This window comes from Schistocerca gregaria, unplaced genomic scaffold (genome assembly GCF_023897955.1).
Source record: "Schistocerca gregaria isolate iqSchGreg1 unplaced genomic scaffold, iqSchGreg1.2 ptg000333l, whole genome shotgun sequence".
NCBI lineage: Eukaryota > Metazoa > Arthropoda > Insecta > Orthoptera > Acrididae > Schistocerca > Schistocerca gregaria.
In genome coordinates, this window is record NW_026061799.1 from 8,949,632 (window position 1) to 8,968,027 (window position 18,396).

The following is an 18,396-nucleotide window of genomic DNA, read 5'->3' on the forward strand; positions in this document are numbered from 1 at the left end:
TTGGGAAACGATTAACATCTCATTTCTATAAATAATTTAATAATAATTATGATACATTAACTATAAATTATTTCTAAATCAACCCAAATCGAGACAAGTAAAATAAATACTAAAATTTTGATAAACCCTGATACAAAAGGTACAATAAATAAAATCTACTTAAAAAAATTAAAATAATATTTCATAAAACACTTACATTACCAATAAACTATAATTTAAAAAATCAATTCTATAAAATATACTAAGACAAAAATACAATAAAATTATTTATATTAAATAATTAATGAAACAAAAAATAAATATAATAAAATAAATAATCAAGATATCCTGATTTGCACAGAAAAACTTTCAGTGTAAATGAAACACTTTACTAATAAGTTATATCTTGAAACTCTTCCTAGATACACTTTCCAGTACATCTACTATGTTACGACTTATCTCATCTAAATTGAAGCTACTTTAAAATAAAATAGAATAATCAATAATGAGAGCGACGGGCGATGTGTACACATCTCAGAGCCAATATCAGTTAAATTAAATAAATTAAATTACTACCAAATCCACCTTCATTAACAGTATTTCACTATCAAATCCGTTATAAACAAAAACCTATTGTAACCCACCTCCTCTTAACTATAAGCTGCACCTTGACCTGAAATATTTTATAATTATAAATCTTGAGAATTATAACTCTAAAAAGATTCTCTGATAACGGAGATATACAAACAAATAAATTAAGTAGAGTAAATCGTGTATTATCAATCATGGGGTAGGTTCCTCTGAATGGAATGAGATACCGCCAAATTCTTTGGGTTTAAAGACCTTAACTAATAGTACCCTGGTAAATATAATTAACATTTAAAATAATAGGGTATCTAATCCTAGTTTATTATTTAAATTTCACAGATTCATAAAAAGGGCCACAAATAAATTTTAACATTTCACATTACAAATTTATATTTCAACCCTAATAATATAAACAACTGTTTTAACCAATAATATTCACTTGTATCAATCGTATAACCGCGGCTGCTGGCACGAATTATGCCGATACTAAATCAATTGCTAAATCCAAAATCACTTGATAATTAAATCAAATTACTGCAAAAAGAACATTTAGTCTAACAAAACTTACATATAATACAAAGAAAATGTGAATAAACAAGCAAGAATAAAACTTTTAAAAATAAAAAATAAGAAAATTTTAAATCTATTAATTCAGGAAAAAATAAAAGATTCAAATATTTAAAGAAAAAAAAAGAAAAAAACCACAAACATTAACAAAAAAAAAGAAACGCCCCTACGTATGACCACAAGAACTTCTCTATTATATATAATTAAAGATTAATATGGAACATGTATAGCAATAAATGTATTATATTCTTTCTTATTTAATCTTTCTTTTCACTAATAAATAAAGAAAGATTAAATAATATAATAAATATAATAAATGTCGCAAACGCATGAGATAAATTAATTAAGGAATAAAGTTAATTAGCTTAGGTAAAGCATATGTTTTGAAAACATAAAATTAGAAGTTTAACTCTTCTATTAACTTTTCTCAAAAAATTTCACTAAACAAATGAGATAAATAAAATCTTTAAACCAACAAAGAAAATAAAAAAATTCAAAGATAAAGGTAAAAAACTTTTTCAAGCTAAGTACATTAATTTATCATAACGGAACCGTGGTAATGTTCCACGAACCCAAATAAAACCAAAAGATATAATAGCAAGCTTAATAAAAAATATAAAAGAATAAAAATCACCGCCCAAAAAAATTAAAGCCAATAACATTCTTATGAAGACAATTCTAGTATATTCAGCTAAAAAAATTAAAGTAAAACCACCCGCACCATACTCAATATTAAATCCTGAAACTAACTCAGATTCCCCTTCAGCAAAATCAAAAGGAGTACGATTAGTTTCAGCTAAGCAAGAAGCAAAACAAGCTAAAGCTAAAGGAAAAGAAATAATAATAAATCAACAATAAAGCTGATAGTTTATAAAATCAAACATATTAAAACTACCAATTAAAATAATTAAAGACAATAAAATTAAAGCTAAACTAACTTCATAAGAAATTGTTTGAGCAACAGAACGAAGAGAACCTAATAATGAATAATTTGAATTAGAAGATCAACCAGCAATTATAACAGTATAAACACCTAATCTAGTACAACATAAAAGAAATAAAAATCCATAAGAAAAAGAACACATATAAGTTAAATAAGGAAAAATTACTCAAACGGCTAAAGAAATCATTAAATTAAAAACAGGGGAAAAATAATAAAGTAGGTAATTAGATATAATAGGAATTGGCTGCTCCTTACAAATTAACTTAATAGCATCTCTAAATGGCTGAGGAATTCCAACAAAACCTACCTTATTTGGACCCTTTCGAATCTGAATATAACCTAAAACCTTACGCTCTAATAAAGTTAAAAAGGCAACACTAATTAAAACACAAATAACCAATAAAAGAAAATTCAAAATAAATATAAATAAATCATAAAGTATCAATACTATTTGTAGAAAAAATCTACATAAATGAATTCTAAATTCAACACATTAATCTGTCAAAATAGTAAATAAATTAATATTAATCAATATAACAAAAAATATTTTAACCATATGGTCCTTTCGTACTAATATGGATTAACAATCTTAGGATAGAAACCGACCTGGCTCACGCCGGTCTGAACTTAGATCATGTAAGAATATAAAGGTCGAACAGACCTAATCATTGGGCTCCTGCACCCAAAATTTTTCTTAATCCAACATCGAGGTCGCAATCTGCTTTGTCGATATGAGCTCTCAAAAACAATTACGCTGTTATCCCTAAGGTAACTTAATCTTATGATCATAAATTATGGATCAAAATAACAAACATAAATAAATGATATAATAATGAAGAGTTTATCTATTCTTCATGTCACCCCAACAAAACATCATCATTAAATATAGAAAGACAAACAAAAAACTATATAAAAGTAAAATGTCAAGCTCTATAGGGTCTTCTCGTCCTAATGAAGAATTTAAGCCTTTTGACTCAAAAGTTAAATTCAAAAATTTATTAAGAGACAGTTGATTTCTCGTCAAGCCATTCATTCCAGCCACTAATTAAGAGACTAATTATTATGCTACCTTTGCACGGTCAAAATACCGCGGCTCTTTAAAAATACGCTCAGTGAGCATGCCAGACCTCAAAATATAAACAAGAGGACATGTTTTTGATAAACAGGCGGAAATCAATTTTGCCTAGTTCCTTATAATAAGTTCACAAGGTAAAAATTTCATACAAATAAATATACTAATTCTATCATTATTACAAAAATTTTAAAATTAAATTAATAATCTTAATAAAAAACCTAAAATATTTATTAAATCAAAATAAAAAATAATGAACTAAAACGTAATCTTAAAGATAGCTGGTTTAAAGCTTACTATTATATTTCTATAAAATAAATTATAGGTTATTAACTTCAAAGCTTATCCCTTAAAGAATAAATAAGTTAATATTTTTACTTAAAAAATTAAATAAAAACAAATAACTTTAAAAAATTAAATTTTTTCTTAAGAAACTAGATATCTTGGGAAACGATTAACATCTCATTTCTATAAATAATTTAATAATAATTATGATACATTAACTATAAATTATTTATAAATCAACCCAAATCGAGACAAGAAAAATAAATACTAAAATTTTGATAAACCCTGATACAAAAGGTACAATAAATAAAATCTACTTAAAAAAATTTAAAATAATATTTCATAAAACACTTACATTACCAATAAACTATAATTTAAAAAATCAATTCTATAAAATATACTAAGACAAAAATACAATAAAATTATTTATATTAAATAATTAAATAAACAAAAAATAAATATAATAAAATAAATAATCAAGATATCCTGATTTGCACAGAAAAATTTTCAGTGTAAATGAAACACTTTACTAATAAGTTATATCTTGAAACTCTTCCTAGATACACTTTCCAGTACATCTACTATGTTACGACTTATCTCATCTAAATTGAAGCTACTTTAAAATAAAATAGAATAATCAATAATGAGAGCGACGGGCGATGTGTACACATCTCAGAGCCAATATCAGTTAAATTAAATAAATTAAATTACTATCAAATCCACCTTCATTAACAGTATTTCACTATCAAATCCGTTATAAACAAAAACCTATTGTAACCCACCTCCTCTTAACTATAAGCTGCACCTTGACCTGAAATATTTTATAATTATAAATCTTGAGAATTATAACTCTAAAAAGATTCTCTGATAACGGAGATATGCAAAAAAATAAGTTAAGTAGAGTAAATCGTGTATTATCAATCATGGGTAGGTTCCTCTGAATGGAATGAGATACCGCCAAATTCTTTGGGTTTAAAGACCTTAACTAATAGTACCCTGGTAAATATAATTAACATTTAAAATAATAGGGTATCTAATCCTAGTTTATTATTTAAATTACACAGATTCATAAAAAGGGCCACAAATAAATTTTAACATTTCACCTTACAAATTTATATTTCAACCCTAATAATATAAACAACTGTTTTAACCAATAATATTCACTTGTATCAATCGTATAACCGTGGCTGCTGGCACGAATTATGCCGATACTAAATCAATTGCTAAATCCAAAATCACTTGATAATTAAATCAAATTACTGCAAAAAGAACATTTAGTCTAACAAAACTTACATATAATACAAAGAAAAAGTGAATAAACAAGCAAGAATAAAAATTTTAAAAATAAAAAATAAGAAAATTTTAAATCTATTAATTCAGGAAAAAATAAAAGATTCAAATATTTAAAGAAAAAAAAGAAAAAAACCACAACCATTAACAAAAAAAAAAGAAACGCCCCTATGTATGACCACAACAACTTCTCTATTATATATAATTAAAGATTAATATGGAACATGTATAGCAATAAATGTATTATATTCTTTCTTATTTAATCTTTCTTTTCACTAATAAATAAAGAAAGATTAAATAATATAATAAATATATTTTATACAATTATGTAATTTAATATAATATGTTATTAATATGAATTCTTTTTTTTATATTAAGTTAACTTTCATATATATTAGTTAAATAATCTAATTAAAGATAATTTACATAATTATATTATAATAATTTATATAATTATTTATATTAATTATAATATTTTATATTTAAATTAATAATTTTATTTATTATATCCAATTCTAATAATATTAAATATTAAATTACATATTATTATATATATTATATTATAATAACCTATTTTAAGCTAAAAACATAAGTAGCTATAATCCTAGGTAAATAATTGCATTAAAATAATCAATTGATAATGGTAAGATGAACTTATAATACTTTAATTTCAATTAAATGTAATATATTAATATAAATTATTTATTATATATATATATATATAAATAAAATGAGCAGGATAAATTAATCCTAATTAAACAAAATAATACATAAAAGAATTTCAAAAAAAACTTTCGATTTATATATTAAATAAATGAAGTGCCTGATGAAAGGGTTACCTTGATAGGGTAAATAAAGTAAATAAAATTACCTTCATTAAAATTACATAAGATAGAATTAAACTACCTCCTTTAGTATCAAAAACTAACGTGCATCATACACCTTAATGTAAAAAGGTAAGCTAAACAAGCTAATGGGTTCATACCCCATTTATAGAGGTATCAATCCTCTCCTTTTTAATGACCAACAACTCTACAAAACTTCTCTTCCTATCAACATTAATGATAGGAACCATCCTGTCCATTTCATCAAATTCCTAATTTGGGGTTTGAATAGGACTTGAGATCAACTTACTTTCATTTATTCCGCTCCTAACAAGAACTAAAACTATAATAATAAATGAATCATCAATTAAATATTTTATTGTCCAAGCAATAGCATCGACAATATTATTATTTTCAATTTTGCTGATTCAAATAAAATATCCCATGGGATGGGAAACAGAATTTATCCCATCAATAATAATTAGATCTAGACTATTATTAAAGATTGGAGCTGCACCTTTCCATTTCTGATTTCCAGAAGTTATAGGAGCATCAAGATGAAATAATTGTTTAACATTAATAACATGACAAAAAATCGCCCCAATAATGGTCTTATCTTATTGTATTCAATTAAGAACTTTTATTTGAACAATTATTATCTTAAGAATTATTATTGGGGCAATAGGAGGTTTAAATCAAACATCCTTACGACAACTTTTAGCATATTCATCAATCAGACATCTAGGTTGAATAATTAGATCATTAACAGTCAGAGACACATCTGAGAACTATACTTCATTATTTACTCACTATTAAGATTAATTATAGTTTTATTATTTAAGCAAATAAATTTATTTTTCATAAATCAAATTTATTCAGCCAGAAATATAATATTCTTATCTTTATTATCTTTAGGTGGACTACCACCATTCCTTGGATTCTTACCAAAATGAATTGTAATACAATCATTAATAGAAAACAATATAACAACTATTATAACTATTATAGTTGTATTAACTACAATTACACTCTACTACTATATACGTATTAGATTCTCAGCTCTAATTATATCATACACAGAAAATTCGTGATCTATAAAGATAAAGTCCCAAAAATCAAGAATCATTCTTCCTATAACAGTAATAATTTCAACAATAGGATTGATTTCAACATCAACCTTAATTTCATTATACTAAGGACTTAAGTTAATCAAACTAATAACCTTCAAAGTTATAATTAAAAGAATAATCTTTTAGGCCTTAGTAAAATTTTACACCTGTAGAATTGCAGTCTAGAATCATAATTGAATATAAGACCTAAATATGATAAGAGAGAAAACATCTCATAAGTAGATTTACAGTCTACCACCTAAAATTCAGCCATCTTACCGCAAAAATGATTATTCTCAACAAACCATAAGGACATTGGTACTTTATACTTCATATTTGGAGCATGAGCAGGAATAGTAGGAACATCAATAAGAATACTTATTCGTGCTGAACTTGGCCAACCCGGATCTCTAATTGGGGATGACCAGATTTATAATGTTATTATTACAGCTCATGCATTCGTAATAATTTTCTTTATAGTAATACCTATTATAATTGGTGGATTTGGTAATTGACTTGTTCCACTAATAATTGGTGCACCAGATATAGCATTTCCACGAATAAATAATATAAGTTTTTGATTACTACCACCTTCACTAACCCTTCTTCTTACATCTTCTATAGTAGATAATGGTGCTGGTACAGGATGAACAGTTTACCCTCCTCTAGCAGGAGCTATTGCACACAGGGGTGCATCTGTAGATCTAGCTATTTTTTCACTGCACTTAGCAGGTGTATCATCTATTCTTGGTGCAGTGAATTTCATTACAACAGCAATTAATATACGATCAGAAAGTATAACTTTAGATCAAACACCTTTATTTGTATGATCTGTAGCTATTACAGCATTACTTCTCCTTCTTTCACTTCCAGTTTTAGCAGGAGCTATTACTATATTATTAACAGATCGAAATTTAAATACATCATTCTTTGACCCTGCAGGAGGGGGTGACCCAATTCTATATCAACATCTATTTTGATTCTTTGGACACCCAGAAGTTTATATTTTAATTCTACCGGGGTTCGGAATTATTTCACATATTGTATGTCAAGAAAGAGGAAAAATTGAATCATTTGGAACATTAGGTATAATTTATGCTATACTATCAATTGGACTAATAGGATTTATTGTATGAGCACATCATATATTTACAGTAGGAATGGATGTTGACACACGAGCATATTTTACATCAGCAACAATAATTATTGCTGTACCTACAGGAATTAAGGTATTTAGATGATTAGCTACATTATATGGAACTAAATTCAAGTTCAATCCACCATTATTATGAGCTCTAGGATTTATTTTCCTATTTACAATTGGTGGATTAACAGGATTAGTATTAGCAAATTCATCACTTGATATTGTATTACATGATACATATTATGTAGTAGCCCACTTTCATTATGTATTATCTATAGGAGCAGTATTTGCAATTATAGGAGGTGTCATTCAATGATATCCACTATTTACAGGATTAACTATAAATAATACATGATTAAAAATCCAATTTACAATTATATTCATTGGAGTAAATTTAACATTCTTTCCTCAACACTTCCTAGGATTAGCAGGAATACCTCGACGATACTCTGACTACCCAGACGCATATACATCATGAAACGTAGTATCAAGAATTGGGTCTACAATTTCTATTGTAGGAATCATTATATTCATTGTAATTATATGAGAAAGAATGATTACAAACCGAGCAATTATATTTAGAGCTAACATAAGAAGATCAACAGAATGACTACAAAATAACCCTCCTGCAGAACATAGTTACTCAGAATTACCATTAATCTCTAGATTCTAATATGGCAGATTAGTGCAGTAGATTTAAGCTCTACAAATAAAGGTTTGACCTTTTATTAGAAAATATTTATTAATGGCAACATGATCAAATTTATCTCTTCAAGATGGAGCTTCACCATTAATGGAGCAATTATCATTCTTTCATGATCATACTATGGTCGTATTATTATTAATTACAGTAATTGTAGGTTATGCCCTAAGTTATATCTTATTTATTGCCTATACTAAACGTAATATACTTCATGGACATTTAATTGAAACAATCTGAACAGCTTTACCAGCAATTACATTAATTTTTATTGCCCTTCCATCATTACGACTATTATATTTACTTGATGATTCAGTAGATGCAATAATTACAATTAAAACCATTGGACGACAATGATATTGAAGATATGAATATTCAGACTTCATAGACGTAGAATTTGACACTTATATAACACCAGAACAAGACCTAGAAAATGATGGATTCCGACTACTAGATGTAGATAACCGAACAATCCTACCAATAAATACAGAAGTACGAGTATTAACAAGAGCATCAGATGTTCTACACTCATGAGCAGTTCCTGCATTAGGGGTTAAAATTGATGCAACGCCAGGTCGGTTAAATCAAGTAACATTCACAATAAATCGACCTGGATTATTCTGTGGACAATGCTCAGAAATCTGTGGAGCAAACCACAGATTTATACCAATTGTAATTGAAAGAACTTCAGTAAATTTATTTATTAAGTGATTATCTAAGATAATTTAAGGAGTTAGTTAAAATAAATAACATTAGAGTGTCAATCTAAAGTAACTAAAAAAAATTAGTACACCTTGAAATTCATCAGATGACTGAAAGTAAGTAATGGTCTCCTAAACCAAATAATAGTAAATTAACGACTACTTCTGATGGGGAAATTATATCCAAATCCCTCAAATATCCTCTCTTATATGATTCTCACTATTCATTTTATTTTCAGCTACATTAATCTTGTTTAATCAAATAAACTTCTTCTCATTGAAACCTAACCTTATTAAAAGAGCAGAAAAAGGAACAATTGAAATAAAAAACTTAAATAGAAAATGATAACAAATCTATTCTCAACATTTGACCCATCAACTAACATCTTTAATTTATCATTAAATTGAACTAGAACATTTCTAGGACTATTATTAATCCCATCACTATTTTGACTTACACCATCACGAATTAACATTATCTGAAATAAACTAAATTTAACCTTACATAATGAATTTAAAACACTTCTTGGACCAAAATCATTTAATGGAACAACATTCATTTTCATCTCAATTTTTATTATAATATTATTTAACAATTTCATAGGATTATTCCCTTATATTTTTACTAGAACAAGACATTTAGCATTAACATTTGCAATTGCCCTACCTATATGGCTAAGATTTATATTATTTGGATGAATTAACCATACTAATCATATATTTACACACCTTGTACCACAAGGTACACCGCCTGCATTAATATCATTTATAGTACTAATTGAAACAATTAGTAATGTTATTCGACCAGGTACATTAGCAGTACGGTTGGCAGCAAATATAATTGCAGGACACTTATTATTAACCTTATTAGGAAACACAGGACCATCTATAGCAATAAACTTAATCTCATTACTAATTATTGGACAAATACTTCTATTAATTCTAGAATCAGCAGTAGCAATAATTCAAGCCTATGTTTTCTCAATTCTAAGAACTCTATATTCTAGAGAAGTATATTAAACCTATGTTAACAACTCACTCAAACCACCCATTCCACTTAGTAGACTATAGACCTTGACCATTAACAGGAGCAATTGGAGCAATAGTCCTAGTATCAGGACTATCAAAATGATTCCACCTATTTAATATTAACTTATTCATAATTGGATTTGGAATTACCCTACTAACTATAATTCAATGATGACGAGATGTAGTACGAGAAGGAACATATCAAGGATTACATACAGGATTTGTATCAATTGGATTACGATGAGGAATAATTTTATTTATTGCATCAGAGGTATTATTTTTCGTTTCTTTTTTTTGAGCATTCTTTAGAAGAAGATTAGCACCAACAATTGAACTGGGAATACTATGACCTCCAATAGGAATTCAACCCTTTAACCCTATACAAATTCCATTACTTAATACAGCTATTCTTTTAGCATCAGGAGTAACAGTAACATGAGCACATCATAGTTTAATGGAATCTAATCATACTCAAGCACTACAAGGATTATTCTTCACAGTGTTATTAGGACTATACTTTACAATACTTCAAGCATATGAATATTGAGAAGCACCTTTTACCATTGCAGATGCAGTTTATGGATCAACATTCTTTGTTGCAACAGGATTCCATGGTTTACACGTAATTATTGGAACAATCTTTTTATCAACATGTCTACTTCGACACTCAATAAATCAATTTTCACCAAGACATCACTTTGGATTTGAAGCAGCAGCATGATACTGACACTTCGTAGACGTAGTATGATTATTCTTATATATCTCTATTTATTGATGAGGTAGATAATTGTTTTTCTAGTATAAATAGTACATTTGACTTCCAATCAGAAAGCTTGATATAAATCAAGAAAAACAATTCTAGTTCTATCAACAAGAGTTTTCATTAGATTTATTATTCCAATAATTGTTATAATCCTGGCAACAACACTATCAAAAAAATTAATTAATGATCGAGAAAAAAGATCACCATTTGAATGTGGGTTTGATCCAAAAAGATCAGCACGAATACCATTCTCAATACGATTCTTCCTAATCGCAGTAATCTTTTTAATTTTTGATGTAGAAATTGCACTAATTCTACCAATTGTAATTATTTTTAAAACTTCAGACATTATAATCTGAACAGTATCAACAATATTTTTTATTCTAGTTCTATTAGGAGGACTATACCATGAATGAAACCAAGGAGCATTACAATGAGCAGAATAAAGGGTTGTAGTTAAATATAACATTTGGGTTGCATTCAAAAAGTATTGATATTATCAATCAACCTTAAATAGAATAAGAAGCGAAATATTGCAGTCAGTTTCGACCTGGAAGATTGGTATGTACTACCCTTATTCTTATTAATTGAAGCCAAAAAGAGGCGTATTACTGTTAATAATATAATTGAACTATAATAGTTCCAATTAAGGAAATGTAAAGCCAATATGAAAGCTGCTAACTTTTTATATTAGCGGTTAAACTCCGTTTACATTTCTAAAATTTATATAGTTTAAATAAAACATTACATTTTCACTGTAAAAATAATATATCTATATTTATAAATACTTAAAAGTAAAAATACTTCCTTAACATCATCAGTGTCACGCTCTAATTATAAGCTATTTAAGTAAACGAAAAACAATATTACCAAAATAAATATTCAAAAAATAAAAGTTAAAAGATAAATCTTGAAATTAGAATCATATCAACCTTGAATATAACCAATTAAATAAATAAATAATCTATATAAACCTTGACCACCAAGTAATTCACCTCAACCATAATCAAATGACTTAGATGAATAATAACCTATTTTTAAAGGAATATATCTAATAAACTTAGTTGAAAGAAAAGGTGTAAATCATATAGAACCAGCAAATCTAACAAAAGAAAGTATACTTAAAGAAAATAAATTATGAGAAAAATCAAAATTAGAAATAAGATAACCTAACTAAGCACCTACAATAACAACTGTAATAGTTAAAAACTTTAAATAATAAGGTAAAGCAATCACATGAGGAATAGGAAAAATTAATCAAGATAAAAGACTACCACCAAAAACAGCAACAAGCAATAGACCAATTATTCCAAATGAAATATAATAACCCTTATCATCAAAAGAAAATCTAGAATAAATATTATTATCACCAGATATTGAATAATAAAACAAACGAAAAGAATAAGAAGCAGTTAAACCAGTAGAAAAAAAATAAAGCTTTATTGTTGATTTATTATTATTTCTTTTCCGTTAGCTTTAGCTTGTTTTGCTTCTTGCTTAGCTGAAACTAATCGTACTCCTTTTGATTTTGCTGAAGGGGAATCTGAGTTAGTTTCAGGATTTAATATTGAGTATGGTGCGGGTGGTTTTACTTTAATTTTTTTAGCTGAATATACTAGAATTGTCTTCATAAGAATGTTATTGGCTTTAATTTTTTTGGGCGGTGATTTTTATTCTTTTATATTTTTTATTCAGCTTGCTATTATATCTTTTGGTTTTATTTGGGTTCGTGGAACATTACCACGGTTCCGTTATGATAAATTAATGTACTTAGCTTGAAAAAGTTTTTTACCTTTATCTTTGAATTTTTTTATTTTCTTTGTTGGTTTAAAGATTTTATTTATCTCATTTGTTTAGTGAAATTTTTTGAGAAAAGTTAATAGAAGAGTTAAACTTCTAATTTTATGTTTTCAAAACATATGCTTTTCCTAAGCTAATTAACTTTATTCCTTAATTAATTTATCTCATGCGTTTGCGACATGGACATTAATTAAGAAATATGTGAAGTAAATAATTGTTAAGATTTGACCTGTTATAATATAAGGTTCTTCAACAGGTCGTTTACCAATTCACGTTAGTAAGCATACAACAACTACTATAATTCAGAATAAAATTTGATTAATAGGGTAAAATTGAATGCCTCGGAATGGTGTTTTATTATAAAATGGTAAAATTATTAAGATTCTAATTGATAAAAATAATGCAATAACACCTCCTAACTTATTAGGGATAGATCGTAGAATTGCATATGCAAATAGGAAATATCATTCTGGTTGAATGTGAACTGGTGTTACTAATGGGTTGGCAGGTACAAAGTTATCTGGATCTCCTAATAGGTAAGGATTAATTAAACATAGTATAATTAATAATGATGTTATTATTACAAATGTAATAGAATCCTTAAAGGTAAAGTATGGATGGAATGGAATTTTTTCAATATCTCCATTTAGTCCAAGAGGATTATTAGATCCTGTTTGGTGAAGAAAAAATAAATGAATTGCTGCTATAGCAGCAATAATAAATGGTAATACAAAATGGAATGTGAAGAATCGATTTAATGTTGCATTATCAACAGCGAATCCTCCTCATACTCATTGGACTAAATCTGTTCCTAAGTATGGGATTGCTGATAATAAATTAGTAATTACTGTTGCACCTCAAAAAGATATTTGGCCTCAGGGTAAGACATATGCTATAAATGCAGTTGCTATAACTAAAAATAAAATCACTGTACCAATTATTCAGGTATGTATATATATATAAGATCCATAGTAAATTCCCCGTCCTACATGTAAGTAAATACAAATAAAAAATATAGATGCTCCATTTGCGTGTAAGGTTCGGATAATTCAACCATTATTTACGTCTCGGCAGATGTGTACTACACTACTGAATGCTATTTCAATATTTGATGTATAATGTATAGCTAAAAATAGTCCAGTTACGATTTGAATTACCAAACATAACCCTAATAGGGATCCAAAATTTCATCAAAATGAAATATTTGTTGGGGCAGGTAAGTCAATTAAAGAGTTATTAATAATTTTAATTAAAGGATGTCTTAATCATAAGGGTTTATTCATTAGTAATTATCTTATTTTACGAATAGGTCCCTGATTAATATTGGTGATTTTAACAACTGCTAGTAGTGCTAAAAATTAATAAATTATTATTATTATTGTAATAATGAATGTTGGTCTATTATATAATTTTTCTAAAGATATTGTTATTTCTTGATAATTGATTGAATTATCAATATTTATAGTTTCGGTGTTTTTGAAAAAGTCTATAAATATAGATATATCTCGAATAATTAATATTAATATGATAAATACTCACATTATTAATGTAATAATTATAGTGATTGATTTAGGCTGAAATATTTCGTTTGATGCAATTCTTGTAATGTAAATAAATAATACTAGTATACCACCAAGAAATGTTAAAAATAAAATATATGATAATCAATATCTTTCTATTATTGTTCCTGTTATTAATCCAACTAGGAAGGTTTGAAGGATAATAAAAAGCATTATTGATATTGGGTGTCTTAATTTAATAAAATTAATATTTATTACATTTGATAATGATATAATTATTATTTTGATCATTTCAGGGGTTAGTTTATTTAAAATACCGGTTTTGGGGACCGATGATGGAAGCTTTTCCACCTCTGAAGTTTTAAAAGTGGGGGCTGGACTTATTTCCGGTTTACAAGACCGGCGTTTTTTTTAAACTATTAAAACTAATGTTTGTATTCTCTATTTTTACTTCTTTATTGATTTATTTTGCTGGTGTTTATGTTTTTTCTTCTAAACGTAAACATTTATTAATGGTTCTTTTGAGATTAGAATATATTGTTCTTTCTTTATTTATGTTAGTTATTGTTTTTCTTATTGAGTTTGATTATGATTATTTTTTTCCTGTTATTTTTTTAGTTTTTTCTGTTTGTGAGGGTGCTTTAGGTCTTTCTATTTTAGTTTCAATAATTCGTTCTCATGGTAATGATTTTTTTAATTCTTTTGGTTTATCTTTATGTTAAAGTATTTATTTATAACTATTTTTTTGATCCCTCTTTGTTTATTAAATAATTGTTGATGGTTGGTTCATTCTTTAATGTTTCTTTCGGGTTTTGTTTTTATAATTTGTGTTTATTCATATGCTGATTTGAATATAATTAGATATTATTTTGGTATTGATTATTTTTCTTTTAGTTTAATTTACTTAGTTTTTGGATTTCTTCTTGAATAATCACTGCTAGAGATTCAGTTTATTTAAGTTCATATCATTCTAATTTTTTTGTTTTTATGGTTTTGATTTTAATAATTATGCTTTATTGTTCATTTGCTAGATTAAGTCTTCTTTCTTTTTATATTTTTTTGAGGCTAGATTAGTTCCTACTTTACTTTTAATTTTGGGTTGGGGTTATCAACCTGAGCGTTTGCAGGCTGGTGTTTATTTAATTTTTTATACTTTGGTTGCTAGATTACCTTTATTATTAGTTTTATTTAAGGTTTATGATTTTTCTAATACTTTATATTTTCCTTTATTGGTTGATTTTGGTTCTTATTATTTTATGTTTTATGTATTTATAATTTTGGCTTTTTTAGTTAAGATACCTATGTTTTTGGTTCATTTATGACTTCCTAAGGCTCATGTAGAGGCCCCTATTTCAGGTAGAATAATTCTTGCTGGTGTTTTATTAAAGTTAGGTGGTTATGGTATTTTTCGTGTTATAAAGGTTATTTCTTATTTGGGTTTAAAGTTTAATTATTTTTGATTGTCTTTAGGTTTATCTGGGGGTGTTATTGCAAGATTTATTTGTTTTCGTCAAGTTGATTTAAAGTCTTTAATTGCATATTCTTCTGTTGCTCATATAAGAATGGTTATTGGTGGATTGATGACTATGAATTGATGAGGTTGTGTAGGTTCTCTTTCTCTAATGGTTGGTCATGGTTTATGTTCTTCTGGTTATTTTGTTTATCTAATATTATTTATGAACGTTTAGGTAGACGAAGATTATTAATTAACAAGGGTATAATTAATTTGATGCCAAGAATGGCTTTATGTGGATTTCTTTTAAGATCATCAAATATGGCTGCTCCTCCTTCTTTAAATTTGGTAGGTGAAATTAGATTATTAAATAGAATTATATCTTGATCTTCTTTTAGATTCTTTGCTTTGATTTTTTTATCTTGTTTTAGAGCTGTTTATACTTTGTATATATATTCTTATTCTCAGCATGGGAATTATTATTCTGGTGTTTATACTTGTTCTCTTGGTTATTTTCGTGAATATCATCTTTTACTTTTACATTGATTGCCTTTAAATATTCTCTGTTTAAAGGGTGAATATTTCTTTGTTTAGTTTACTTAAGTATTTTAATTAAAAATATTGTTTTGTGGAATCAATGATATGAAGTTTTTCATCTTAGGCCGTGAATTTATTTTCTATTTGTTCTTTGAGTTTTTTTTCTTTGTTTATTTCGAGAACTATAATTTTTATTTTAGGTATTTATTATTTAATAATTGATTATAGAGTTTTTGTTGAGTGAGAGCTTTTCAATTTAAATGGTTCTATAGTTGTTATAACTTTAATTTTGGATTGAATATCTCTTATTTTTATATCTTTTGTTATATATATTTCTTCTTTGGTTATTTATTATAGAGAGGATTATATATCTGGTGAAAAGAATATAAATCGTTTTATTATTATTGTTTTATTATTTATTCTTTCTATAGGTTTTTTAATTATTAGTCCTAATTTAATTAGAATTTTATTAGGTTGAGATGGTTTAGGTTTAGTTTCTTATTGTTTAGTTATTTATTATCAAAATGTAAAATCTTATAGTGCTGGTATATTAACTGCACTTTCTAATCGTATTGGTGATGTTGCTATTTTAATTTCTATTGCATGAATGTTAAATTTTGGTGGTTGAAATTATATTTATTATTATGATTTTATTTCTAATTCTTTTGAAATAAAGCTCATTACTATATTAATTGTTTTAGCAGCTATAACTAAGAGAGCTCAGATTCCTTTCTCTTCATGACTTCCTGCTGCTATAGCAGCTCCTACTCCTGTTTCTGCTTTAGTTCATTCTTCTACTCTTGTTACTGCTGGTGTTTATTTATTAATTCGTTTTAGACCAATATTGGATACTTATAATTGTGGTTGATTTTTACTTTTAATTGGTTGTATAACTATATTTATGGCTGGATTGGGCGCTAATTTTGAGTTTGATTTAAAGAAGATTATTGCTCTTTCTACTTTAAGACAACTTGGTTTAATAATAAGAATTTTGGCTATAGGTTATCCAAAGCTTGCATTTTTTCATTTATTGGCTCATGCTCTATTTAAGGCATTATTATTTATATGTGCAGGTTCAATAATTCATAATTTGAAGGATTCTCAGGATATTCGTTTTATAGGATCAATTGTTAATTTCATACCTTTAACTTCAGTTTGTTTTAATGTTTCTAGTTTATCTTTGTGTGGAATACCTTTTTAGCGGGATTTTATTCAAAGGATTTAATTCTTGAGATAGTTTGTTTAAGATGAATTAATTGTTTAATTTTTTTTCTTTATTTTTTTCTACTGGTTTAACTGCTTCTTATTCTTTTCGTTTGTTTTATTATTCAATATCTGGTGATAATAATTTTTATTCTAGATTTTCTTTTGATGATAAGGGTTATTATATTTCATTTGGAATAATTGGTCTATTGTTTGTTGCTGTTTTTGGTGGTAGTCTTTTATCTTGATTAATTTTTCCTATTCCTCATGTGATTGCTTTACCTTATTATTTAAAGTTTTTAACTATTACAGTTGTTATTTTAGGTGCTTATTTAGGTTATCTTATTTCTAATTTTGATTTTTCTCATAATTTATTTTCTTTAAGTATACTTTCTTTTGTTAGATTTGCTGGTTCTATATGATTTATACCTTTTCTTTCAACTAAGTTTATTAGATATATTCCTTTAAAAATAGGTTATTATTCATCTAACTCATTTGATTATGGTTGAGGTGAATTACTTGGTGGTCAAGGTTTATATAGATTATTTATTTATTTAATTGGTTATATTCAAGGTTGATATGATTCTAATTTCAAGATTTATCTTTTAACTTTTATTTTTTGAATATTTATTTTGGTAATATTGTTTTTCGTTTACTTAAATAGCTTATAATTAGAGCGTGACACTGAAGATGTTAAGGAAGTATTTTTACTTTTAAGTATTTATAAATATAGATATATTATTTTTACAGTGAAAATGTAATGTTTTATTTAAACTATATAAATTTTAGAAATGTTAACGGAGTTTAACCGCTAATATAAAAAGTTAGCAGCTTTCATATTGGCTTTACATTTCCTTAATTGGAACTATTATAGTTCAATTATATTATT

General features: G+C 26.4%; 1 protein-coding gene and 1 long non-coding RNA gene across 2 annotated transcripts; both read left to right on the forward strand.

Annotated features, from left to right (window-relative positions):
• Window positions 1-3,910, forward strand: LOC126306441 (uncharacterized). Its single transcript, XR_007553542.1, has 2 exons — window positions 1-139; window positions 3,732-3,910. It is a non-coding gene; the product is annotated as an uncharacterized LOC126306441 (long non-coding RNA).
• Window positions 3,911-17,129: 13,219 nt separating this feature from the next.
• LOC126306421 (NADH-ubiquinone oxidoreductase chain 5-like) lies at window positions 17,130-17,529 on the forward strand. Its single transcript, XM_049992056.1, has one exon. The coding sequence runs from the start codon at window positions 17,206-17,208 to the stop codon at window positions 17,503-17,505; it is 300 nt and encodes a 99-aa protein (XP_049848013.1). The 5' UTR covers window positions 17,130-17,205; the 3' UTR covers window positions 17,506-17,529.
• Window positions 17,530-18,396: the final 867 nt, after the last annotated feature.